Here is a 26745-nt window from a genome sequence, read left to right on the forward strand (position 1 = left end):
CCTGCACCCCCCGGAGATATACTTCTAATCAGTGTTTCTAGATTGGAAAAAATGTGTAGAAAATGACTAGCTATGGCCCCAAGCTGAAAAAATGTCCCACATACCATTTTATGCAAATTACTGCTGCCATTATCAAAAAAACGATTTTTGACATATCTCAGCCAATATTGCAGATAATTGAAAAATGAAGGTGTCTAGACCCATGTTTTGAAGGGCATAGATCATGATAGAACTATTCATAACATGATTACATGTGTCTATGGTATACTAGTATGCTAATTAGTGCTTTATTTACAAAATAATCACAGTTTTACGAAATAATAGACTCATATTAAGGTCCGTCTACACAGACGTTAACACAAAGTTTTATTTTTCTAAATATTACAACTGTCAAAATAGTCCTAGCACTCAATGTGACCACTCTTCTCTTGCTTGTTTTAGATAAACATCATTAGCATTAGTGATTCTACACTGAGTCAGTCATCATCATTTTCATCGAAATCGTCAGAGTCAAACTCTTCTTCTCCTTCCTCTTCCTCCTCCTCTTCGTGCTCTCCTGTGTTCAGAAGATCCACCAGTGAGGTTGGTAGGATGGGACCACTGGACCACATTGGTTTCAACAGTCCTTCATCAGTCCTTATCCATCCTTGCTCCTCATAAGGTTTTGGCTTTTCGATGATAGGTTGATCGGCTCTTTTGTACAATGCTACGCGGTGGTTCACACGCTGGATGTGCGGCTTCAGGGCAGACTGGCATGGAGGAAGGCGAGCCAGATCAACCTTGGACTTGGATGTGAGGGTCTTGTCCTCTCCCACCATTTTTCGTAGCAGCTTGGCACGGACAATGTCCACTGATGACTCGCGACTCTGGCCGTACATCACACAGGTGAATTTTTCTAACTGCCTCTCCACCTCAGGGTTGGCATCCCAGTTGTCACCCAGTTCACCGAATGCCCTGTGAAACCTGGGATTCTTCTCCAGCTTTTTCAAGGGCCCGACTTTTCCCTTCCCTTTGAAGGCACTGGTGCAGTCTTCTCCGCTGAACACATAGTACCCCAGGAGAGTGGCACAGTAGTCCTCTCCCAGGGATTCTGCCAGCTCAGAGACGTTGACAAGTTGGCGATGCTTCCCTGACCCTGTATCCAGGTACACCGTCAGCTTGATGTTGTGGGCATGGTGGAGCAGGATCAGGAGGATGTCTGTGTCCGGTGTTCTGACTACAGCGTTCTTGTATCCGATGGTAGCAGCATGATGGAGGTACAGAACCACCCTGGTATCAGTCTCTTCCTGGTTGCTGTAGATCGTGGGGAGTTCACGTACCTCGACCTGAAACACAAAAAGGCACCGCATTTCAATCACCAGTCACTGCCAGTTTCAGATCTAGACAAACATCACAGGTAATCACCTTTTTTTCAGGAAAAATTACAAATTGAATCGCCATTCACGAAGGGCTTTCAATTTTACCTTGCCATTCGTTGAGGCAAGTTGGTGGGCCTTCCCCTCCACGATCAGCACAGCCATCTCTGTTCTCTCCAGCCTGGTAGCTGCCTCTTGTCCACTCCACACTTTCAGAAGAAGCTGGCACATCTGCTTTTTGTTGTCGTCATTTGCAAGGAACATTTTGAAGTCATATGGCTTCCTGGTTGCTGGTCCAGCCAGAATGATCTTCTCTGAGCTGCCCCGCCTCAGCCTTTCCTGCGCTTTGATTGACTCAGGATGGTAACTGTCAGTGGAGAACAGAAAGTGCTGCTTGGCCACCATCTGATCAAGCACCTGCAAGCATATCTCACCACATGTTGGGGGAAGGTTGGCAAGGGTATGCAGCAGCGCCATTCCATCCTGGATGAACAGGGCATCCTTGGGGTATTGCAGATCTTGTGGTGTGGTGTCCTCTAAAAGGTAGTGCAGAATGGAGGCTTTGTTGGTTTTGCAGAAGAACCCATCTGGTGTCCCAAGGCTAGGAGGCACTGGCATCAGGCAGTACTTCATGAGTTCTCCCAGGTCTAATGGCTCATCTTGACTCTGAGACTTGACAAGGAGCAGGAATACAAGGTTGCCCTCTCCTGTCACAATTTGTGGTGTACGATAAGTTGAGACTTCATCCAGGACCTTGGCGAGAGCAGTTTCCAACTCCAAGGCGAAATCGTAGCTCTCAGAGTGTCCAAGCCTGTGTAGTATTGTGGTGAGCTGTTTGCTTCGGAACAGGTGCCTTACAGTCACACAGAGGAGAATGTGCTTTGGTAACTTCCATTTTCCATCTGACACTGCACGGCACAGATCTTGTCCAATGGAGAAGACCAGACGCTTCACCTTTTCTGTCTCGATGCCCTCCTTGCCAGTCATTAGCACGCTGAGAAAGCGGACAAGGTCTGGAGGTAGGATGTCTTCAGGATTGAGCTCCATGTCTTCAGCTGTTGGTGGCCATGGTTGGTCTTTACACTCTCTGAAAGCCTGTAGAATACCCTGGCGAAGTTGGAGGGCAACATTTTGGTTCTTGTTTGTGCTTCCGAGTGTGAATGCTCGTGCGAGAGCATTGGAAACTGTTATGTTTGAGCTGTGCACAAGCCAGAAAGAAATGACATCACATTTGTCATGATCAACCTTCGTGAAGTGGATATGCTCCTTGATTGGGTCATTCTGTAGGCGTTTCAGTAGTTTCTCTGACCGATAATTTGAGTTCTCATATCCATTCAGTTTCAGTTCCTCGACATAGAGCAAGCGCAAGGAAGAAAGCTGTAGAACTTTATTCTGCTGGATGACCTGGGTTTGAATGTGTTCCAGTACTGAGTTGAATGCCTTTTCATGGGCGGCTGACATGCAAGCCTGCTCCTTTGGTGCTTCGGCTCTGTGAATCGCACGCTCATAGTTGTAGAATGCTGTGCGGAAAGCTTTAAAACATGACGGATGGTGTTTGGCCTCACATGCAAAGAGGTCTTTGTTTTTCACCTTTCGATGGAGTCGATAGAGACCCATTTTCTCAGCCCGTGTTTCGATTTGCTCCCATGCATTTTCTTTGTTTTTAAAGGATGGGAAGGTTGTAGGCCTCTCAGTATTGCGATGAGCATCTTTGGTCTCAACTTTCTCACAAAATATACACTCTGGCGGGAAGATGGGTTCAGCAGAACCTCCTGGTTTACGAGGAGAGTGATGCCATGATGAGGTTGATGGCCCTGGTTCTGTATCATCTCCCAGACGATGAAAGTGGCGGACAAAGTGCTTATAACACTTGCTGTGATATCCTACTCTTTCTAGGTCATCAGGAAGAGTTGCCGGGATCTGATCACATACTGATTGCATACGACATGGGGAGTCATGCGGTTGGTTGAGACGTCTATCCCGGATCTTTTGAAGCAGTTGCAGTTTTTCTGAAGCAGATCCTTTAATTTTACGGAGGGGCGTGAAATCCCCATGATCAGACATGGATGGTACATGAAGGATGCATGTAGGAGGAGAGCTTTGGGCTGCAGGTTCTACACTCCGTTTTCTTTTGGGCATGCTTGCTGTCGATGTCTACCATCACTGTTAAATGACAAATAAGAAATCACGAATGATGTTAAAAGTGCCTGTGAAAGGAGGCTCTGAGTTTTCAGTGAGGTAACAGAGGTTCTGAGTCATGTTCTACACTAGGGTACTTTTTAGCTGACTAAACCATGTTTAGTGGCATCAAAAGTGCTAATAGCTAAAACATCTAAATTCTTCCACACTAACGTTAGCTATCTAGGCCAATGAAACATTGTGCTAAGTTACTGTAGCTAGCTCAGCTGTCGTGCCTCTTTCTGGTTCAATTCATATACAGAAGTCAACAGATATGTCTCATGTTTGGCATTAACAAAAGTTTAAGTTACACCGACATTAGGAACATACTGTACATAGATGAGGCTAGCTTTAACGTTAGCTAACATGGTGCTAGCTGGCTCAGCTGTTATTCTGCCTGTTTATGATTTCATGCAGAAACTGAAGTCAAGAGTGTGAGTAACATTATAGTTAGCATCTTACCTGGCTAGATTGGAGGATGAATACCAAGAACAACACACAGATGGAATGGAAGACTGAACTTTCAACTGAGGTATTCAATAACATCAACGTTACCAATTGATACGAGCGCGCGACATTACCAATTGATACGAGTGCGCGAGCGCGCATGTTACATGGATGGAAATGTAAAATGGCAGCTATAGCAGCACTAATTTGGATCTCTAGTCTGTCATTTCTGCACTGTGATTGGATAACATAAAAAAATATGTTTGGGAGTTAACAGCAGGAGTTGGTAGATTTTACGTGGGCTGGGTGAGAAACCTTTAAATAAGCAAGTGAAAATCTCTCGCAATACAAAGTCAATGGTGGGAAGAAAAGTTGAGTGGTACCAATGTTACTGCCAATGTCCCGCCCCTATGCAAGACTCAGGAGCATCTTGTTGACATTTAACCTTGAAAATACCTGGGTTTAGACCCCTTATGTACCATGTTAAGTTATCTGCAGTATTAACGTATCCTTATCATTTGTAAAACTGATTATTTTGTAATTACAGCATTAATATGCATACTAGTATACCATAGACACATGTAATCATGTTATGAATAGTTCTATCATGATCTATGCCCTTCAAAACATGGGTCTAGACACCTTCATTTTTCAATTATCTGCAATATTGGCTGAGATATGTCAAAAATCGTTTTTTTGATAATGGCAGCAGTAATTTGCATAAAATGGTATGTGGGACATTTTTTCAGCTTGGGGCCATAGCTAGTCATTTTCTACACATTTTTTCCAATCTAGAAACACTGATTAGAAGTATATCTCCGGGGGGTGCAGGGGGACCTAGTCTTCCTACTAGACTAATATACTCATCTGGATTTTGAGATATTCTTGTATCTATAATTATTTTTCTCATAATAGGATACCAATAAGATTTGTTGACGATTTCTAAAAGAGTTTTATATTTCATAACTTTGAGAAGTTCATTTTTATTTAATACTTTAAACAAGTCTCTATTTGTGGGTTTAACAATATCAGTATAAGGCCAGTTTTTAATGACAAAATTTCCATGTGTATGTTCCAATTCGTACGGTATGTAAAACCGAGCACCCTTTTCTTGTAGGTATCCTTGAATACAAAAATTATAATTCTCTTGTAGTCTTCTTCCTGCCATTTATGTATCAGAAATATATGTGAGATTAATATTATGACAGGTAATACCACCCCATCTTCCCACTACCAAATCGGTTTGTATTCCTCGGCTTTCTATCCTTATCTCATTACCTTCCTTCTTTGTCATGCGAACCATCGCTATACTATCATATATTTTTATTTTCTTAAAATCACGTATTTGTTGTTTACTAATTGTACTTCCACATAAATCCTTATCTTCACCAAGTGGATAATATTCTTCTTTACGAGACTGATTTAAATCATGTAGGTCTTCTAAGTTTATTGAAAAAGACCAATTATACCCTAAATCAGGCATATCATACCCCCATTTATTAATTCGCATATTAACTAAATGTCCTTCTTTATAAAATTCAATTGTAAGCAGGTAGTTAAATTCAATGAGGAAAGGTGTATGGTCAGTATAACCAGGTGTTGTGGTTGTAAATTTTACTTGTTTCACAAAACGTGCTGTTTTATTTAACAAGTGTGATAAATCACTGAATCTAATTAAGTCATTCGCATCTGTAGGGTTTGGATAATTGATTAATTTATAAGTATTCTTCATATTAATATTTTTACTTATACTATATTTTTGTCGTTCAGCCTGTGCCTTTGTATAATAATTTGATAAATCAATATCCTGGGAGGATTTTCCAAAGATAGAACCATCTTTTCCAACATAAGTCATTTATATTAGATTAAAAATGATATTATAAAAATTTTCATTATTGTTGAGTTGAAATAATACATATAAACATAATTGACCACAACATTTAGAATTAATTTCTTGAACTTGAAATGTTTGATAAACACCATTCTGTAAGAATTGTATTACTTCAACAGGTGGTGGCATACCATAACTATCAAAATAATATTTATCCTGACTATTATGAATACAAACCCAATGAGAACCATTCTGTGTGTCTAAATTCATAATAATATTCTTTGTATTCTTATTTATATGTATTAATTCATCTCTCATACAGATTACCACATTATCAATTTTTAGTGTTTTACAATACTTGGCTAGTTCTATATTTGACGTTGTATTCTTTCCAAATTGTTTAAACCATTTATCCATTTATTTATGAGAAAGATACAATCCATTACCCCGTTTAGTTAGTTTAACACCCGCTTGAGCGATAGAGGAAAGCATATCACCAACCAACAATCTAGCTTTATCAGGCAGTGGGTGAGCAAAATCTACAATTACACCACTTCCACTAATTTGTTTCTCCAACTCCTTGTTATGTCTTTCCAATTCTTTTTGAGCTTTTAGTTGTGCCTTCCTTTCGTTAGCAGTTTTTACCGCTGCTGAAATACCACCAGTCAATGCTCCCGCCGCACTTAAACCAGCAAATAAAGGAATTAGAAACGGGAGAAATCCTCCTCTTGACTCGTCTATTGAATATTTCTTTAACATAGGTTTCGTCATTTTAATTTTAAGTGATCCAACATCATTTAGTGTTTTTACTTGTGTGTGTGTGAGTAAAACATCAATTCTTACAGCTCCTTTTCTTTGAATTGTATTAACATTAATAATACAAGGCTTTTGATTTTGAATACAAGATGTTAATTTATTAAGATTGATTTGATTAACATATACCCCTACCATTTATTTATGAGAAAAAACCTATGTGATATTAATCATAACACCATTATCTGTATTAATCTGTAATTCTGTTTCCTCCAAAAGCAAACAATAAGCATCAACTTCTTCATTCTCCCCTCTTTCAATGTATAGAGAAGTATCCACTCGATTAGACTTTATAGTTTCCTTTTGAGAACTCAGGTCAATTGCGTAGATTGTATATAAACCTTTAAATGCAACCATATCCAAAATAGGATCATTATTACCATTACTTTCACACACTTTTTGGTAGGACTTGTAGGCTTCCGCATAATCATTTTTTTCCCAATCAATTTCCAATCTATCTCGCGGATAAAATGTGCCATCAAGAGAAACCCGAAGTTGTTTCACCTTAGCATTATCACTCAGCGCATTATTCTTATTAGTACCCTCCTCTCCATCTGGTTTTTTAAAAATGAGCCATAGGTATCGTGGCTTTCCTTCAAGAACACCCAAATTCCAAGTGTAGGTAGTGTGTTCCAGTTTAACGTGTTGACATCTTCTTTTAAGGTATGATACATTTAGCGGTTTCTTTGAGTTAAGTCTTCTATTTAACATCTCCTCCGTTTTAAGATTAGGAGTATATTCATTGATATACCAACACAAATCATTAATAACAAATTTATTATTGTCGCCAAAAGCATTTTCAGCCCCAAAAAGCAATCTATTTACATTATCATTCCTTTGTAGTTGAAATCTAATTTTAAGACCATACAAAACTTTATCATAATCACAAAATCCAAATATACCTTTAAGAGGTACTGCTACGGTAAAACTATTCTCAGCTTTTGCGTCATCATTATACATTGACTTCCTTTGACTATAACCAGGGTCTGTGTTTGTTCCCGTTGACATATCAGGAATAAAGCCTTCAACAGCTCCCTTACCCATTCTATCACCAAACGAATATAGTGTAAATTTCATCATTTCAGATGTAGCAGAGACATAATCAACCGCTTCAACCTCTTGTGTTCCAATATACAGGCGAACACTGTCAAACATTTTCCAGAAGAAATCATTTACGAGTGTAGCATTAGTATTATTTGCAGCCTTAGTGAATTTAAATTTACACAGCAAGAAACTATCAGCTATATTCAAGTAAGTTTGTTGATTATTTATTTCAAAACTTTTTGTTCCGTTTGAATTCCAGTCGGTTCCTGTAATAGCATTTACCTTAAAATAGTCTTCCGTTTTAGTAGAGTTTGAAATGATAATCGTATCATCCAAATCATAGATACTATCAATCGCTTCCATACTTGTATTTATATAGTATTAAAATTGTTGAAACCCTGACCCAAGTATTTTAATGATTTTTTGTCGTTCTTGTGAAGATAGTTGAGTTTTACCTTTTTTAATTTCTTTGATTGCTTGTAATTTATGGGACTCCTTTTGAGCATCTTTTATACTCTTTACAACACCTGCTACATTTCCCATGAGAGAAGCAGTTGAACCAATTAGGTCTTTATGTTTAAGAATGGTTGAACCAATACCCATTAGAGTATCAATTATCCCATCTCCTTTATTTCGAAATTGATGACCCACACCCCGTTGTCTCTTAGGTTTATAGTATCCTTTACCCACATACCTTGTATAGTCTGGTGAAAGGAACATGCCCTCCCCTGTAATTATTTTATATTTTCCCAACTCGTGTTTTCTTACAATAACCATTATTTATTTATTGAAAAACTTCACGTAGGTGAATTCTGATGGATATAATTTCATCATTAAAGGATATCATACGATTATCTTGGTCGGTTATCCTAAAATTTACTCTGTATATGGTTTTTCCTGACACAGGTAAATAGACAAGATTTTTTGGTTCCATATTAAATTTATAACCAATCGGGGTTGAGTATGCACTGAATGAAAATATTGTATTTGTTCTTATTCCATCGTTATAAGCACCATCAATCAAATCACAATGAATTAATACTGAATTTATACCGGAGGATATTTGGATAACATTATCACTGTAAAACGTCCCGTTATTTTCAATCTTTTTTGAAGAGAAACCCAATAGCTCTCTGAACGAATTTTCAATCGTGAAATCAACTTTATAATTATTTTTCAGTTTAATAGTTGATTTTGAAGTGTGTGTTTGAATATCTATTACAATATTTTTTGGTTCATCACCTTTTTCTTTCATAAGGCGAGAGACTTCTGAAGATATTTGAGAAATCTCGTAAGCTCCAGGTGAAACAGTTATAGTTTTGTAGGCAGTGCCTGGATTATAACTAAACTTGTTGTTTTTCTCTGTGATATTAAAAAGGGTATTGTAAGATTCCATTGACAACAAAGATGCCTCATATGAGGTAAGGGGGTCAAGTTGTAGTGGGTAAGGGAATGAAGCTGTGTAATCGCTCGTTGTGAAATTAAAACTAAGAATTGTGCTTCTCATCTTATTTAATATCTAATAAAATATCTTTGTATTGACATTTATTAATTATTTTCATGTTCATCAACTGATCTAAAATGGCTGAGGATTCATTAAAACAATTGTTGTTTCCAGCCTTCTTACTACCTAATAACAATAATAGCCTATTAACTAATTGTGATGGGTCATTTGGAAGAAAACTAACACCCGAACCAAGCTTACTTAAAGCATCAATAATATGTTTCTCCTTCTCATTCTTCTTACTTTTACCAGCAACAGAAACTCCATAATCAAGTGTATTTAACAACTCAATATATACCCTATCTTCCTCTCTTTCCATATCAAGTGGTTCCTCAAAATATTTTGAACCGCTGAATCCGGGGTTTGTTAGAAGAAACATTAATCTTGGAGTTAATTTAACATTTGGTTGAGTAGAACTCAAGAACATCAATTCATCATTAAATATCAATACCTTTTCGTCCACAAGATGAAACACTGCTGGTTCTTCTGTTGGAATGAGACCTGCTCTGGTTTTTGAACCCGCAGAATATTCATTGTTTTGAAGAGCTTCCACAACATAATTAGGGGGTTGATTTACCTGCTCAAGTTTCCGAAATAATCCCTCGTCATCATATTCTAATTCACCAAGTTCTTGTTTTGTTATCTGACTAAAATCTTTGAGCATTTGAAGTTTTTTCGGAGTAAATTCTACCGTGGGAACTGTAGGGTGTTGAGTTTTCAAAAGTGGTTTAAAGAATTTCTCTTGTTTTCTTTCAAAGGCTTCTTCACCAGTTAGTTTCTGTTTCCGTTTCTTCTTTATCTCTTCCTGTTGTTTAACAACTTTTGAAACTAATTGTTGATGTTCCTTAAACTTTCTTTCTCTTTCTTCGGTATTCATTTAGTATTGAAAAATATCATTTAGTATCTCATCTTGTTTCACAACAATATATTTATATTTTCCAATCGTGTGTTTCATATAATTTTCAAATTCTTTTTTACTACATAACGTAGAGCAATTATCTCTCCAAAAATTATTTACATCTATTGAATTTAACTTAAATAAAATAAAAGTATTGGCATTGTTTCTTATTGAGCGTCGAGGGAGTTGAAAATATGATTGACTAAGATATATACAATTACAAGAAGAATGTCTCCCTCTTGTATAGTAGCTATCCATTACTGTTTGGTTTCTCTCATTAACACAATCATCAAAGATGACAAGGTTCTTTTTTGATTTATCTAAATCTTGAGGTGAAGGTATATCATCCGTTTTATCACTGAGAATACAAGTTATGGGTTTCGATTTTGATTTCTGTGTATCACAAAATAATTGTATTATATCATCAATATTATAATCATTTAGTTTGTTTTGAAGTTTAAATAAACCGATAATGTCTTCCTTTTTAAGACCCGCATTAAAACCCTGTGAGAGTAGTTGATACTCGGGTTGAAAACTTGACTTTGTAAAAATTATTAAATTATCATAATCTAAAAAATTAGAACCAAGGAGCATCTTTAAAAGTAAACAGGTTTTTCCACATCCGCTTGAACCAACTATTAGACATCTCAATGAATTTGGAATGTTTTTATGGTTATTAAATTTTATCTTATTTTCCCAAACGGGTAAAAAATCATTCATTTATATATTTGGAAAACAAGTTATCCAACTTTTTTTGAGCTATTTGAGAAACTCTATATTTTATCCTGAGTTCGGGTTTAATTTCAAAATAATCCATTATTTTATTTATATAGTATCTTGTATTAACATTTCCATTAAAATTATTTTGAATAATAAATATCATTAAACCCTTATACATTTCCTCAATACAATTAGTCTCTTCCCTTGAAAGAAATGGTGTATTATCATCACAATACTTAACATTCATCTCTCTTATTAATCTTGTAAAGTAATTCATTTTTGGTTCTAATTTAAAAGAGTTATATATTTTTTTATATTTCTTATTATCATTAATTAAAATTAAATCACAGAAAATACATTGTTTATATGAATCCTCATCATTAAGCCCCACTCTATCACAAGCCGGACAATTCTCTAATTTATCATATGGAGAGTCTGGAAATTCTAAATATCCTTCAGAACTTATCATATTTATGTGGTAAATTTTTACTTAAACTAAACGCAAGTTTATTCATTAATAAATACAATGTTTCAAAGCACAAAAGACAAATTTCAATCAATCTCTACTTCGGTGGAAGATATAGAAAAATATGTCAAAGATGTTAAATTGAACAAAGATAAATATGGAAATTTTTGGGTAAAACCAGTTATGGAAAATAACATGAGCCCCTCTATTTCATTTAAAGGAAGAGCTCTAACTATACCTGGAAAGACATCCATTAAAGTAAATCTAACAAAAGTTTCTCCTCTACTCCTGGCAATTTATTCAAAGCTTGAAAAAGTGATTGACCACGATACTTTGAAAAAGAATGATAAGACCATTAATAATTCTAGAGGAGACATTTGTATTTTCTTTAATAATCCAAAGGGTGTAGATCTAAGTAAAATGAATGATGTTAATATTTCTGGTGAAATGTCATTTCGTTCTATGATAGTTAGAGATTATTTAAAGATAACTTTTGATATAAAAATTGTAGAGATTGAATCTGTTAATGAAAGAAAGTATATAGATATTGATGGGAATATTTTTCTTGCTAATTAAATATGAGTCAATACAGCAGTGAAGATTTTACTATTTCATTGAACTCAGACGATAGTGATGATAGTATTTCATTGAACTTGGACGATGGTGATGATAGTATTTCATTGAACACAGATGATAGTTATGATACTAATAGTTTGTGCTCAAATGATAGTTATGAGAGTAGCTTTATTGATGACTCTGAGTATGATTCTGAGTATTCATGTGATAGTTATGACTTAGATGATTCTGAGTGAAAAAGTGTTTTAGTTTAAGCACAGCGATATATATAAAACGGAGCTGTAAAGCTCAAAAGTGTTTTATTTTAAGCACAGTGATATATATAAAACACCACGTTTTCTCACGCTATAAATATGGTTTATTGTGATACTTGCGAGAAGGAAGTAAAATATTATAAACAACATATTCTCACCGCAAAACATACATACAACATTTTAAACAAACTTTCCCCTCTTCCACCTGAAACAAAACACTGTTCTACATGTAATAAAAATATCCTCAAGAAAGGCTTCAAAATACATCTTAAAACAAATCTACATTTATCAAATTTTATCACAACTAAAAACTCTGATGGAGCATTCAAAGGACATATTAAAATAAGAGTCTTTAACTTCAAACCTCCTGAACCAGAGTCTATAGTTGATGCTGTAGAAATAGTTAAACCTGCTGTTCAAACGTTGATTGAAAAAACACTAAAGGAAATGAAACCACTTAAATTTTATATGGGAGTAAAATTAGAAATGACAAAGGATGAAGGAGTTATAGATGCACCATACATGAGAACTGAGCCACACTTTATATCTTCATATCAAGATTTTAAAACATCAGGAGTCTATGATGAACTTATTAAACAAGAGCAAGATGTGGATAATTCAATCGTAGGAAGTGGATTCAATATAGGAAAAATTATTTACATAGACATTCATATTCTTAAATCAGATCCTCTAAAAGCTTCTTCTTACATTGATTTACCCAGTGTTATCAAAAATAGAAAAGCAGTTATCAATATCAAAAATAAAGACAATAAATGTTTTCTCTGGTCTATTTTAGCACACTTACATCCTCCACATTTTCATGATGAAAGAGTATCTCATTATAAAAAATATGAGAATACATTAAATACGAAAGATCTAAAGTTTCCGATGACTTTAAATGATATTCCTAAATTTGAAAAGATGAATAATTTATCAGTTAATGTTTATGGTCTAACAGAAACAAACAACATTCAGGTTTTAAAGCTTTCTGACAATTGTAAACAAACTCATATTAATCTTCTATATTTTAATTCAGACGAAAATTCACATTATACATACATCAAAGATATTGCTAAATTAATAAAACCACAAGTCTGTAAGAGAACAAATAAAATATATATTTGTTTGCGTTGTCTTAACTTCTTCAATTCACAAGAAAGATTAGATAAACATTCAAATTATTGTGGCGAACATAAATCAACGGTAATCAATATGCCTAAAGAAGGCTCAAAGATCACATTCAAAGATGAAAATAAAAAGATCAAACATCCATTTGTTATATATGCTGATTTTGAAAGTATTTTAGAAAAAATTGATACTGCTTCTCAAGATCCAAAAGAATCATACACAAATAAATATCAAAAACATACTCCTTGTGGTTTTTGTTATTATATCAAATCATCCGTTGGTGATAAATATAACAAGTTAGAGATGTATAGAGGCTCAAATACCCCAGAGGAGTTTGTGAAACGACTAGAAAAAGACTGTGTTCGATTAACCAAGATAATGAGAGAAACCAATAAACCAATGTCCTTAACAAGTAAAGAAAAAAGGGAATTTATAAAAAACAATGTCTGTCATATTTGTGAGGAGAAAATTGGTAAAGGTCTAAAGGTTAGAGACCATTGTCATCTCACTGGTAAATATAGAGGTCCGGCTCATCAAAGTTGTAATATTAATTATCAACTCCCCTCTTTCATTCCTGTCTTTCTTCATAACAACGCTCATTATGATACACATCTATTTATCAAGGAACTCTCAAAGACTTCTGGAAGTATCTCAGCAATTCCAAACACGGATCAGAAATACATTTCATTCACAAAAACAATTCACACATCTCCTATTACTCATATCAGATTTCTTGATACATTTAAATTCATGGCAAGTCCATTGGTTAACTTGGTTCAAAATCTAAAAGAGTTTCCATGTCTTTCAGAGTATTTTTTAGATAAAGATTTTCTAACACAAAAGGGAATTTACCCCTATGACTATATGGACTCATTTGAGAGATTCAATGAAACACAACTTCCTTCAAAAGAAAATTTCTATAACAAATTAAATAATAGTCATATATCTGATAAAGATTATGTACACGCACAAAATGTTTGGGAAAAATATAACATCAAGAATCTTGGCGAGTATCACGATTTGTATCTCAAAACTGATGTGCTTTTATTGGCCGATGTATTTGAAGCCTTTAGATCTGTTTGTCGCACTGGATATGGATTGGATCCTGCTCACTACTACACAGCACCTGGATTGGCCTGGAGTGCGATGTTGAAAATGACAAAACAAGATTTGGATTTGATAACCGATGTTGATATGCTTTTGATGATTGAAAAGGCAAAAAGAGGTGGAATTTCACAAGTCTGCTCGAGTAGATACGCAAAAGCAAATAACAAATATCTTCCAAATTATGATCCAACGAAAGAGAGTTCTTACTTGATGTACTATGACGCGAACAACCTGTATGGCTGGGCAATGTCTCAGGCTCTTCCTTATGGAAAACTTAGATGGGTAAAGGAAAAAGACTACAAAAACGTTTTACAAGATGTATGTATCTCTACACAAAAAGAATTGGATGATTCAAAGGTTGGTTATTATTTTGAAATTGATTTAAAATATCCAGAGGAACTCCATAACCTACACAAAGATCTCCCATTTGCTTGTGAGAAAGCAAGTCCAAAGAAAGAATGGTTGAGTGATTATCAACGATCGTTTGATATAGGTGAATCAACAGAAAAATTACTTACTACATTATATAACAAGAAAAATTATGTTCTACACCAAAGAAATTTGCGACAATATTTATCAAAAGGTCTAAGAGTAGAGAAGATCCATAGGGTTCTAAAGTTCAATCAAAGTCATTGGTTAAAGGGGTACATTGATTTTAATACACAAAGAAGAACAGAGTCAAAAACAGATTTTGAGAAAGACTTTTATAAATTGATGAATAATGCGGTCTTTGGTAAGACTATGGAGAATGTGAGGAAAAGACAAAATATCAGACTATCAACATCTTGGGAACAAGCATCAAAATTAATTAATAGACCGAGTTTTACTCGAGCTGAGGTCTTTACTGAGAACTTTTGTGCGATCCATTTGATTAAAGAGAGTATTGAAATGAACAAACCTATTTATATTGGAACAACAATTCTTGATTTATCAAAGTCATTAATGTATGATTACTTTTATAATAACTTGAGGAAGAAATATCAAAATGATGTTAATCTACTTTATATGGATACAGATAGTTTTATTTTGAAAATTAATACCAACGATGTTTATTCAGACATGAAAAGAGACATTAATATCTATGACACGAGTAATTACAGTCCAGAGAGTGAGTTGTTCTCTTCTAAAAATAAAAAGGTGATTGGAAAGTTCAAGGATGAATTAGGAGGAAATGTTATGAGTGAATTTGTGGGATTGAGGTCAAAGGCTTATGCTTATAAATACATTGTGAATAACGTTGAAAAGACTGATAAGAAGTTAAAAGGTGTAAAGAAAAATGTTATTAAAGAAACAATAAACTTTAAGGATTATTATAACTGTTTAACAACAAAGAAAGAAGAGTTTAGAAAGATTAATGGAATAAGAAGTTATAAACATCAATTATATTCAGAAGAGATAAATAAGAAAGCATTGGGGGCTTTTGATGATAAGAGGTTTATTTTAGAAAATGGAATTGATAGTCTCCCTTATGGTTATATAAGTATATAAGTGATAAGATATATATATAAGTGATAAGATATATATAAGTGATAAGATATACATAAGTGATAAGATATATATAAGTGATAAGATATATATAAGTGATAAGTTAAAAAGGGGGGGGGGTTGGGGATTTTAACGGGCTACCGCCGCCTTTTTTACTATTATATAAATGATAGAACCAAGTATCAACCAGACTAAAGAGTGGAGGTGTAATCAACCTTGGTATATAAATGGAAAACATAATGAATGTGAAAAATATCAAATAGGTATAATTGAAAAGGCAACTGGTAAAAAAGTTCACAAAACAAATAAGAGAATTAATTTAAATACCGGTGAATTGGGTAAAAAAGATGGAAATATTTTTGAGTGGACGGAAAACTTTGATGGTTGTCAGGAAAATATATACTTTAATTTAAAAATGGTATGTGGCACTGGAGGCGCTCAAGCAAGAACATTGAGGGAGGTTTACCATTTTATCTTAGCTCAGTTAAAATATCTTAATAAAGAACCAAACTCAAACATATTTTTTGTTAATATATTAGATGGTGAAGAGAGTTGTAGGAGAATTAAATTATTTCCCACGCATCAACAAATATTTGTAGGGTCGTTGTTTGAGTGGGTTATATTCACCAGATGATATTAAGAGTAAAAGGTTAAAAGGTCCATGAGGTCAGAAGGATCACAGGTGTTTAAGTGGTCTAATGAATAAGGATAACATGTCAAAAGGTTAGAAGGTTCGTAAAGAACAGGGTGAGAGAAATATAGGTGTTTAGGGGCAATGAGGGAGGGAAAGAATTAATATGGAAGTGAATGGGTCAATGTTTGAGTGGGTCAAAGATTAATCTGCCAGATGATATGTAGAAGAAGGATGATAGGTCTATAAGAGAAAACAAATATTTGTAGTGTTTGAGTGGTCTAATGAACAACATTAAGGATAGGTACTACAGACAAAAGGTTCATAAAGATGAGGGTGGGAGAAATAGAGGTGTTTATGATTTTTGAAAAAGACAAGGGGGTAAATGACATTAGATAGGGATTTCCCATGTTAAACGGAGGTGTCCCAGAAGCAACATTATTACACTACTGCTGGTGTTGAAAACAACTTTTCGCACTTTGGTTAGTGTTGAAAACCAGTTTTTGCAATTGTGTTCGTGTTGAAAACCACTATTCACACTTGTGTTAGTGTTGCAAAACCACTTTTCGCACTTGCGCTGGTGTTGAAAACCGCAATTCGCATTCGTCTTCGTGTTTACAATCCAATTTCCACACTTGTGCTGGCATTGAAAACCACTTTCCGTACACGTGCTAATGTTGAAAACCACTTTGCACACTCGTGTTATTGTTGCAAAAACCACTTTCCACACTCGTACTGGTATTGAAAACCACTTATTGCACTTGTGTTCGTGTTGCAAAGCTCACTTTCACATTTGTGTTAGTGTTGCAAAACCACTTTTCGCACTTGTGTAAGTGATGCAAAACCACTTTTCGCACTTGTGTTAGTTTTGCAAAACCATTTTCCGCACTTGTGCTGGTGTTGAAAACCACTTTCCACACTTGCGCTGGTGTTGCAGAACTAATTTCCGCACTTGTGCTGGCATTGAAAACCACTTTCTGCACTGAGCTATTGTTACAGAACCACCTTTTGCACTGGTGCTGGCATTGAAAACCACTTTTTGCACTTGTGCTCATATTGAAAAACAATATTGGGCACTTGTCTTGGCCTTGAAAACCACTTTTTCCACTTGTGCTAGTGTTGAAAACCACTTTTCGCGCTCCTGTTCATGTTCAAAACCACTTTTTGCACTTGTGTTAGTGTTGCAAAAACCACTTTCCACGCTCGGACTGGCGTTAAAAACCATTTATCGCACTTGAATTGGTGTTGCAAAACCACTTTCGCACTTTTGTTGGTGTTGCAAAACCACTTTCGCACTTGTGTTAGTGTTGCAAAACCATTCTTCGCACTTATTTTAGTGTTGCAAATCCACTTTTCGCACTTGCGCTGGTGTTGTAAACCACAATTCGCATTTGTCTTGGTGTTTCAAAACCACTTATCGCACTTGTGTCCGTGTTGCCAAACCACTTTTCGCACTTGTGCTTGTGTTGATGTTGCAGATGTTGTTGAGCTCATGTTGCAGAACAACTTTCCGCACTTGTGCTGTTATTGAAAACCACATTCCGCACTTCTGCTGGTGTTGAAAACCACTTTTCACAAATGGGTAGTGTTGCAAAACCACTTATCGCACTTGTGCTCATGTTGAAAACCACTTTCCACACTTGTGTTAGTGTGTCAAACCACTTTCCGCACTCGTCTACTGTACTGGCATTGGACCTACTTATCGCACTTGTGTTAGTGTTGCAAAACCACTTTCACATTTGTGTAAGTGTTGCAAAACCACTTTTCGCACTTGTGTTAGTGTTGCAAAACCACTTTTCGCACTGGTGTTCGTGTTGCCAAACCACTGTCCACACTTGTGCTGGCATTGAAAACCACTTTTTGCAATTGGGTTAGTGTTGCAAAACCACGTAACGCACTTGTGCTCATGGTGAAAACCACTTATCGCACTTGTGCTCATGTTGAAAACCACTTTCCACACTCGTGCAACTGTTGTGAACCACTTTTCGCACTTGGGTTATTTGAGTTCGTGTTTCGCAATTTCCACACATGTGCTGGCATTGAAAACCACATTTCACACATGTGCTCATGTTGAAAACCACTTATCGCACTTGTGTTGGTGTTGCAGAACCACTTTTCGAACTCGTGTTATTGTTGCAAAAACCACTTTCCACACTCGTACTGGCATTGAAAACCACTTATCGCACTTGTGCTAGTGTTGCAAAACCAGTGTATTTCAACTTTCAAGAAAGTGGTCTTTGCAAAACTAACACAAGTGCAAAAAGCGGTTTGGAACACCAGCAGGAGCGCGAAAAGTGGTTTTCAACACGAGCAGAAGTGGAAAAAGTGGTTTTCAATGCCAGCACAAGTTTCCAAAGTTGTTTTGCAATATGAGCACAAGTGTGGAAAGTGGTTTTGCAACACTAACACAACTGCAAAAAGTGGTTTTCAATGCCAGCACAAGGGCGAAAAGTGGTTCTGCAACACTAGCTCAAGTGCAGAAAATGGTTTTCAATGTCAGCACAAGTGCGGAAAGTAGTTCTGCAACACTAGCTCAAGTGTGGAAAGTGGTTTTCAACACCAGCACAAGTGCGGAAAATGGTTTTGCAGCACTAACACAAGTGTGAAAAGTGGTTTTGCAACACTAATACAACTATGAAAGTGGTTTTGCAACACTAACACAAGTGCAATAAGTGGTTTTCAATGCCAGTACGAGTGTGGAAAGTGGTTTTTGCAACAATAACACGAGTGCGAAAAGTGGTTTTCCAACACTAACAGACGTGCGATAAGTGGTTGTCAAAACGAGCACGAGCGCGGAATGTGTTTTTTGCAACACCAACCCAATTGCGAAAAGTGGTTTTCAACATTAGAACGTGTGCAGAAAGTGGTTTTCAATGCCAGCACAAATGTGGAATTTGGTTTTGCAACACGAAGACAAATGCGAATTGTAGTTTTCAACACTACCACAAGTGTGAAAAGTGGTTTTCATCACGAACACAATTGCAAAAAGTGGTTTTCAACACTAACCAAAGTGCGAAAAGAGGTTTTGAACACTAACCGGAGCGCAAAAAGTGGTTCTCAAAACGACCAGAAGTGCAAAAAGTTGTTTTCAACGCCAGCACAAGTGCGGAAAGTGGTTTTGCAATGCCAGCACATGTGTGAAAAGTGGTTTTAAATGCCAGCACAAGTGCGAAACATGGTTCTGCAACACTAGCTCAAGGGCAGAAAGTGGCTTTCAATGCCAGCACACATGTGGAAATTGGTTTTGCAACACGAAGACAAATGCGAGTTGTGGTTTTCAACACTAGCGCAAGTGCAAAAAGTGGTTTTGCTACACTAACACAAGTGCGAAAGTGGTTCTGCAACATTAACACAAGTGCAAAAAGTGGTAATTAATAACAGCACAAGTGCGGAAAGTTGTTCTGCAACATGAGCTCAAGTGCACAAAGTGCTTTTCACAACAAGCACAAGTGCGAAAAGTGGTTTGGCAACACGGACACAAGTGCGATAAGTGGTTTTGAAACACCAAGACAAATGCGAGTTGTGGTTTTCAACACGAGCGCAGGTGCGAAAAGTGGATTTGCAACACTAACACAAGTGCGAAAAGTGGTTTTGCAACACTAACACAAGTGCGAAAGTGGATTTGCAACACTAACACAAGTGCGAAAGTGGTTTTGCAACACTAACACAAGTGCAAAAAGCGGTTTTCAACACTAACAGGAGCACGAGAATTGGTTTTCAACACTAGCAGAAGTGGAAAAAGTGGTTTTCAATGCCAGCACAAGTGCCCAAAGTTGTTTTGCAATATGAGGACAAGTCTGGAAAGTGGTTTTGCAACACTAACACAACTGCAAAAAGTGGTTTTCAATGCCAGCCCAAGGGCGAAAAGTGGTTCTGCACAACTAGCTCAAGTGCAAAGAGTGGTTTTGCAACACTAATACAAGTGTGAAAAGTGGTTTACAATTGTAGAACGAGTGCGGAAAGTGGTTTGACACACTAGCACAAGTGCGGAAAGTGGTTTTCAATGCCAGCACACATGTGAAAATTGGTTTTGCAACACGAAGACAAATGCGAGTTGTGGTTTTCAACACTGGCGCAAGTGCAAAAAGTGGTTTTGCTACACTAACACAAGTGCGAAAGTGGTTCTGCAACACGAACACAAGTGCAAAAAGTGGTATTCAATAACAGCACAAGTGCGGAAAGTTGTTCTGCAACATGAGCTCAACAACATCTGCAACATCAACACAAGCACAAGTGCGAAAAGTGGTTTGGCAACACGGACACAAGTGCGATAAGTGGTTTTGAAACACCAAGACAAATGCGAATTGTGGTTTTCAACACGAGCGCAGGTGCGACAAGTGGATTTGCAACACTAACACAAATGCGAAAAGTGGTTTTGCAACACTAACACAAGTACGATAAATGGTTTTCAACGCCAGCAAGAGCGTGGAAAGTGGTTTTTGCAAAACTAACACAAGTGCAAAAAGGGGTTTTGAACACTAACAGGAGCGCGAAAAGTGGTTTTCAACACTAGCAGAAGTTGAGAAAGTGGTTTTCAATGCCAGCACAAGTGCCCAAAGTTGTTTTGCAATATGAGCACAAGTGTGGAAAGTGGTTTTGCAACACTAACACAACTGCAAAAAGTGGTTTTCAATGCCAGCACAAGGGCGAAAAGTGCTTCTGCAACACCAGCTCAAGTGCAGAAAGTGGTTTTCAATGCCAGCACAAGTGCGGAAAGTAGTTCTGCAACACGAGCTCAAGTGTGGAAAGTGGTTTTCAACACCAGCACAAGTGCGGAAAATGGTTTCGCAACACTAACACAAGTGCGAAAAGTGGTTTTGCAACACTAATACAACTATGAAAGTGGTTTTGCAACACTAACACAAGTGCAATAAGTGGTTTTCAATGCCAGTACGAGTGTGGAAAGTGGTTTTTGCAACAATAACACGAGTAGGAAAAGTGGTTTTCCAACACTAACACACGTGTGATAAGTGGTTTTCAAAACGAGCACGAGCGCGGAATGTGTTTTTTGCAACACCAACCCAATTGCGAAAGTGGTTTTCAACATTAGCACGTGTGCAGAAAGTGGTTTTCAATGCCAGCACAAGTGTGGAAGTTGGTTTTGCAACACGTAGACAAATGCGAATTGTAGTTTTCAACACCACCACAAGTGTGAAAAGTGGTTTTCAACACGAACACAATTGCAAAAAGTGGTTTTCAACACTAACCAAAGTGCGAAAAGTGGTTTTGAACACTAACAGGAGCGCGAAAAGTGATTCTCAACACGACCAGAAGTGCAAAATGTTGTTTTCAACGCCAGCACAAGTGCGGAAAGTGGTTTTGCAATGCCAGCACATGTGTGAAAAGTTGTTTTCAACACCAGCATAAGTGCGGAAAATGGTTTTGCAACACTAACACAAGTGCGAAAAGTGGTTTTGCAACACTAATACAGGTGCGAAAAGTGGTTTACAACAGTAGAACAAGTGCGGAAAGTGGTTTGACACACTAACACAAGTGTGGAAAGTGGTTTTCGACATGAGCACAAGTGCGTTAATTGGTTTTGCAACACTACCCATTTGCGAAAAGTGGTTTTCAACACTAGCACAAGTGCGCAAAGTGGTTTTCAATGCCAGCACACGGGTGGAAATTGTTTTGCAACACGAAGACAAATGCGAGTTGTTGTTTTCAACACTAGCGCAAGTGCAAAAAGTGGTTTTGCTGCACTAACACAAGTGCAAAAGTGGTTCTGCAACACTAAGACAAGTGCAAAAAGTGGTATTCAATACCAGCACAAGTGCGGAAAGTTGTTCTGCAACATGAGCTCAAGTGCGGAAAGTGCTTTTCAACACAAGCACAAGTGCAAGAAGTGGTTTTGAAACACCAAGACAAATGCGAATTGTGGTTTTTAACATGAGCGCAAGTGCGAAAAGTGGATTTGCAACACTACCACAAGTGCGAAAAGTGGCTTTGCAACACTAACACAAGTGCGAAAGTGGTTTTGCAACACCAACACAAGTGCAAAAGTGGTTTTGCAACAATAACACAAGTGTGATAAATGGTTTTCAATGCCAGTACGAGTGCGGAAAGTGGTTGTTGCAACACTAACACAAGTGCAAAAAGCGGTTTTGAACACTAACAGGAGCGCAAAAAGTGGTTTTCAACACTAGCAGAAGTGGAAAAAGTCGTTTTCAACGCCAGCACAATTGCCCAAAGTTGTTTTGCAATATGAGCACATGTGTGAAAAGTGGTTTTCAATGCCAGCACAAGTGTGGACAGTGGTTTTGCAATACTAACACAAGTGCAAAAAGTGGTTTTCAATGCCAGCACAAGTGCGAAAAGTGGTCTGCAACACTAGCTCAATTGTGGAAAGTGGTTTTCAACACCAGCACAAGTGTGGAAAATGGTTTTGCAACACTAACACAAGTGCGAAAAGTGGTTTTGCAACACTAATACAACTATGAAAGTGGTTTTGCAACACTAACACAAGTGCAATAAGTGGTTTTCAATGCCAGTACGAGTGTGGAAAGTGGTTTTTGCAACAATAACACGAGTGCGAAAAGTGGTTTTGCAACACTAACACACATACGATAAGTGGTTGTCAAAACGAGCACGAGTGCGGTATGTGATTTTTGCAACACCAACACAATTGCGAAAAATGGTTTTCAACATTAGCATGTGTACGGAAAGTGGTTTTCAATGCCAGCACAAGTGTGGAAGTTGGTTTTGCAACACTAAACAAATGCAAATTGTAGTTTTCAACACTAGCGCAAGTGCGAAAAGTGGTTTTGCAACACTACCACAAGTGTGAAAAGTGGTTTTCAACACGAACACAATTGCAAAAAGTGGTTTTCAACACTAACCAAAGTGCGAAAAGAGGTTTTGAACACTAACAGGAGCGCTAAAAGTGGTTCTCAACACGATCAGAAGTGCAAAAAGTTGTTTTCAATGCCAGCACAAATGCGGAATGTGGTTTTGCAATGCCAGCACAGGTGTGAAAAGTGGTTTTAAATGCCAGCACAAGTGCTAAACGTGGTTCTGCAACACTAGCTCAAGTGCAGAAGTGGTTTTCAACACCAGCACAAGTGCGGCAAATGGTTTTGCAACACTAACACAAGTGCGAAAAGTGGTTTTGCAACAGTAGCACGAGTGCGGAAAGTGGTTTGCAACACTAACACAAGTGGGGAAAGTGGATTTCAACATGAGCACAAGTGCGATAAGTGGTTTTGCAACACTACCCATTTGCGAAAAGTGCTTTTCAACACTAGCACAAGTGCAGAAAGTGGTTTTCAATGCCAGCACAAGTGTGGAAATTGGTTTTGCAACACGAAGACAAATGCGAGTTGTGGTTTTCAACACTAGCGCAAGTGCAAAAAGTGGTTTTGCTACACTAACACAAGTGCGAAAGTGGTTCTGCAACACTAACACAAGTGCAAAAAGTGGTATTCAATACCAGCATAAGTGCGGAAAGTTGTCCTGCAACATGAGCTCAAGTGCGCAAAGTGCTTTTCAACACAAGCACAAGTGCGAAAAGTGGTTTGGCAACACGGACACAAGTGCGATAAATGGTTTTGAAACACCAAGACAAATGCGTATTGTGGTTTTTAACACGAGCGCAAGTGCGAAAAGTGGACTTGCAACACTACCACAAGTGCGAAAAGTGGTTTTGCAACATTAACACAAGTGCGAAAGTGGTTTTGCAACACCAACACAAGTGCGAAAGTGGTTTTGCAACACTAACACAAGTGCGATAAATGGTTTTCAACGCCAGTACGAGCGCGGAAAGTAGTTTTTGCAACACTAACACAAGTGTAAAAAGCGGTTTTGAACACTAACAGGAGCGCAAAAAGTGGTTTTCAACACTAGCAGAAGTGGAAAAAGTGGTTTTCAATGCCAGCACAAGTGCCCAAAGTTGTTTTGCAATATGAGCACAAGTGTGGAAAGTGGTTTTGCAACACTAACACAACTGCAAAAAGTGGTTTTCAATGCCAGCACAAGGGCGAAAAGTGCTTCTGCAACACCAGCTCAAGTGCAGAAAGTGGTTTTCAATGCCAGCACAAGTGCGGAAAGTAGTTCTGCAACACGAGCTCAAGTGTGGAAAGTGGTTTTCAACACCAGCACAAGTGCGGAAAATGGTTTTGCAACACTAACACAAGTGTGAAAAGTGGTTTTGCAACACGAATACAACTATGAAAGTGGTTTTGCAACACTAACACAAGTGCAATAAGTGGTTTTCATTGCCAGTACGAGTGTGGAACGTGGTTTTTGCAACAATAACACGAGTGCGAAAAGTGGTTTTCCAACACTAACACACGTGTGATAAGTGGTTTTCAAAACGAGCACGAGCGCGGAATGTGTTTTTTGCAACACCAACCCAATTGCGAAAGTGGTTTTCAACATTAGCACGTGTGCAGAAAGTGGTTTTCAATGCCAGCACAAGTGTGGAAGTTGGTTTTGCAACACGTAGACAAATGCGAATTGTAGTTTTCAACACCACCACAAGTGTGAAAAGTGGTTTTCAACACGAACACAATTGCAAAAAGTGGTTTTCAACACTAACCAAAGTGCGAAAAGTGGTTTTGAACACTAACAGGAGCGCGAAAAGTGATTCTCAACACGACCAGAAGTGCAAAATGTTGTTTTCAACGCCAGCACAAGTGCGGAAAGTGGTTTTGCAATGCCAGCACATGTGTTAAAAGTTGTTTTCAACACCAGCATAAGTGCGGAAAATGGTTTTGAAACACCAAGACAAATGCGTATTGTGGTTTTTAACACGAGCGCAAGTGCGAAAAGTGGACTTGCAACACTACCACAAGTGCGAAAAGTGGTTTTGCAACATTAACACAAGTGCGAAAGTGGTTTTGCAACACCAACACAAGTGCGAAAGTGGTTTTGCAACACTAACACAAGTGCGATAAATGGTTTTCAACGCCAGTACGAGCGTGGAAAGTAGTTTTTGCAACACTAACACAAGTGTAAAAAGCGGTTTTGAACACTAACAGGAGCGCAAAAAGTGGTTTTCAACACTAGCAGAAGTGGAAAAAGTGGTTTTCAATGCCAGCACAAGTGCCCAAAGTTGTTTTGCAATATGAGCACAAGTGTGGAAAGTGGTTTTGCAACACTAACACAACTGCAAAAAGTGGTTTTCAATGCCAGCACAAGGGCGAAAAGTGCTTCTGCAACACCAGCTCAAGTGCAGAAAGTGGTTTTCAATGCCAGCACAAGTGCGGAAAGTAGTTCTGCAACACGAGCTCAAGTGTGGAAAGTGGTTTTCAACACCAGCACAAGTGCGGAAAATGGTTTTGCAACACTAACACAAGTGCGAAAAGTGGTTTTGCGACACGAATACAACTATGAAAGTGGTTTTGCAACACTAACACAAGTGCAATAAGTGGTTTTCATTGCCAGTACGAGTGTGGAACGTGGTTTTTGCAACAATAACACGAGTGCGAAAAGTGGTTTTCCAACACTAACACACGTGTGATAAGTGGTTTTCAAAACGAGCACGAGCGCGGAATGTGTTTTTTGCAACACCAACCCAATTGCGAAAGTGGTTTTCAACATTAGCACGTGTGCAGAAAGTGGTTTTCAATGCCAGCACAAGTGTGGAAGTTGGTTTTGCAACACGTAGACAAATGCGAATTGTAGTTTTCAACACCACCACAAGTGTGAAAAGTGGTTTTCAACACGAACACAATTGCAAAAAGTGGTTTTCAACACTAACCAAAGTGCGAAAAGTGGTTTTGAACACTAACAGGAGCGCGAAAAGTGATTCTCAACACGACCAGAAGTGCAAAATGTTGTTTTCAACGCCAGCACAAGTGCGGAAAGTGGTTTTGCAATGCCAGCACATGTGTTAAAAGTTGTTTTCAACACCAGCATAAGTGCGGAAAATGGTTTTGCAACACTAACACAAGTGCGAAAAGTGGTTTTGCAACACTAATACAGGTGCGAAAAGTGGTTTACAACAGTAGAACAAGTGCGGAAAGTGGTTTGACACACTAACACAAGTGTGGAAAGTGGTTTTCGACATGAGCACAAGTGCGTTAAGTGGTTTTGCAACACTACCCATTTGCGAAAAGTGGTTTTCAACACGAGCACAAGTGGGCAAAGTGGTTTTCAATGCCAGCACACGTGTGGAAATTGGTTTTGCAACACGAAGACAAATGCGAGTTGTTGTTTTCAACACTAGCGCAAGTGCAAAAAGTGGTTTTGCTGCACTAACACAAGTGCAAAAGTGGTTCTGCAACACTAAGACAAGTGCAAAAAGTGGTATTCAATACCAGCACAAGTGCGGAAAGTTGTTCTGCAACATGGGCTCAAGTGCGGAAA

The 26745-nt window shown here is 37.6% G+C and overlaps 1 protein-coding gene across 1 annotated transcript in view; it reads right to left on the reverse strand.

The window, feature by feature from the left end:
- Window positions 1-333: 333 nt before the first annotated feature.
- The window catches only part of LOC144888944 (uncharacterized), a 32566-nt gene continuing 6154 nt past the window's right edge, over window positions 334-26745 (reverse strand). The window contains exons 2-3 of the mRNA XM_078768718.1: window positions 1464-1942; window positions 334-1325 (exon numbers count right to left, since the gene is read on the reverse strand). Of these exons, the coding sequence (XP_078624844.1) occupies window positions 477-1325; window positions 1464-1942 (1328 nt within the window). The 3' untranslated portion in view covers window positions 334-476. The remainder of the gene's footprint in view (window positions 1326-1463; window positions 1943-26745) is intronic.

Source organism: Myxine glutinosa, unplaced genomic scaffold (assembly GCF_964187855.1).
Source record: "Myxine glutinosa unplaced genomic scaffold, kmMyxGlut1.1 SCAFFOLD_182, whole genome shotgun sequence".
NCBI lineage: Eukaryota > Metazoa > Chordata > Myxini > Myxiniformes > Myxinidae > Myxine > Myxine glutinosa.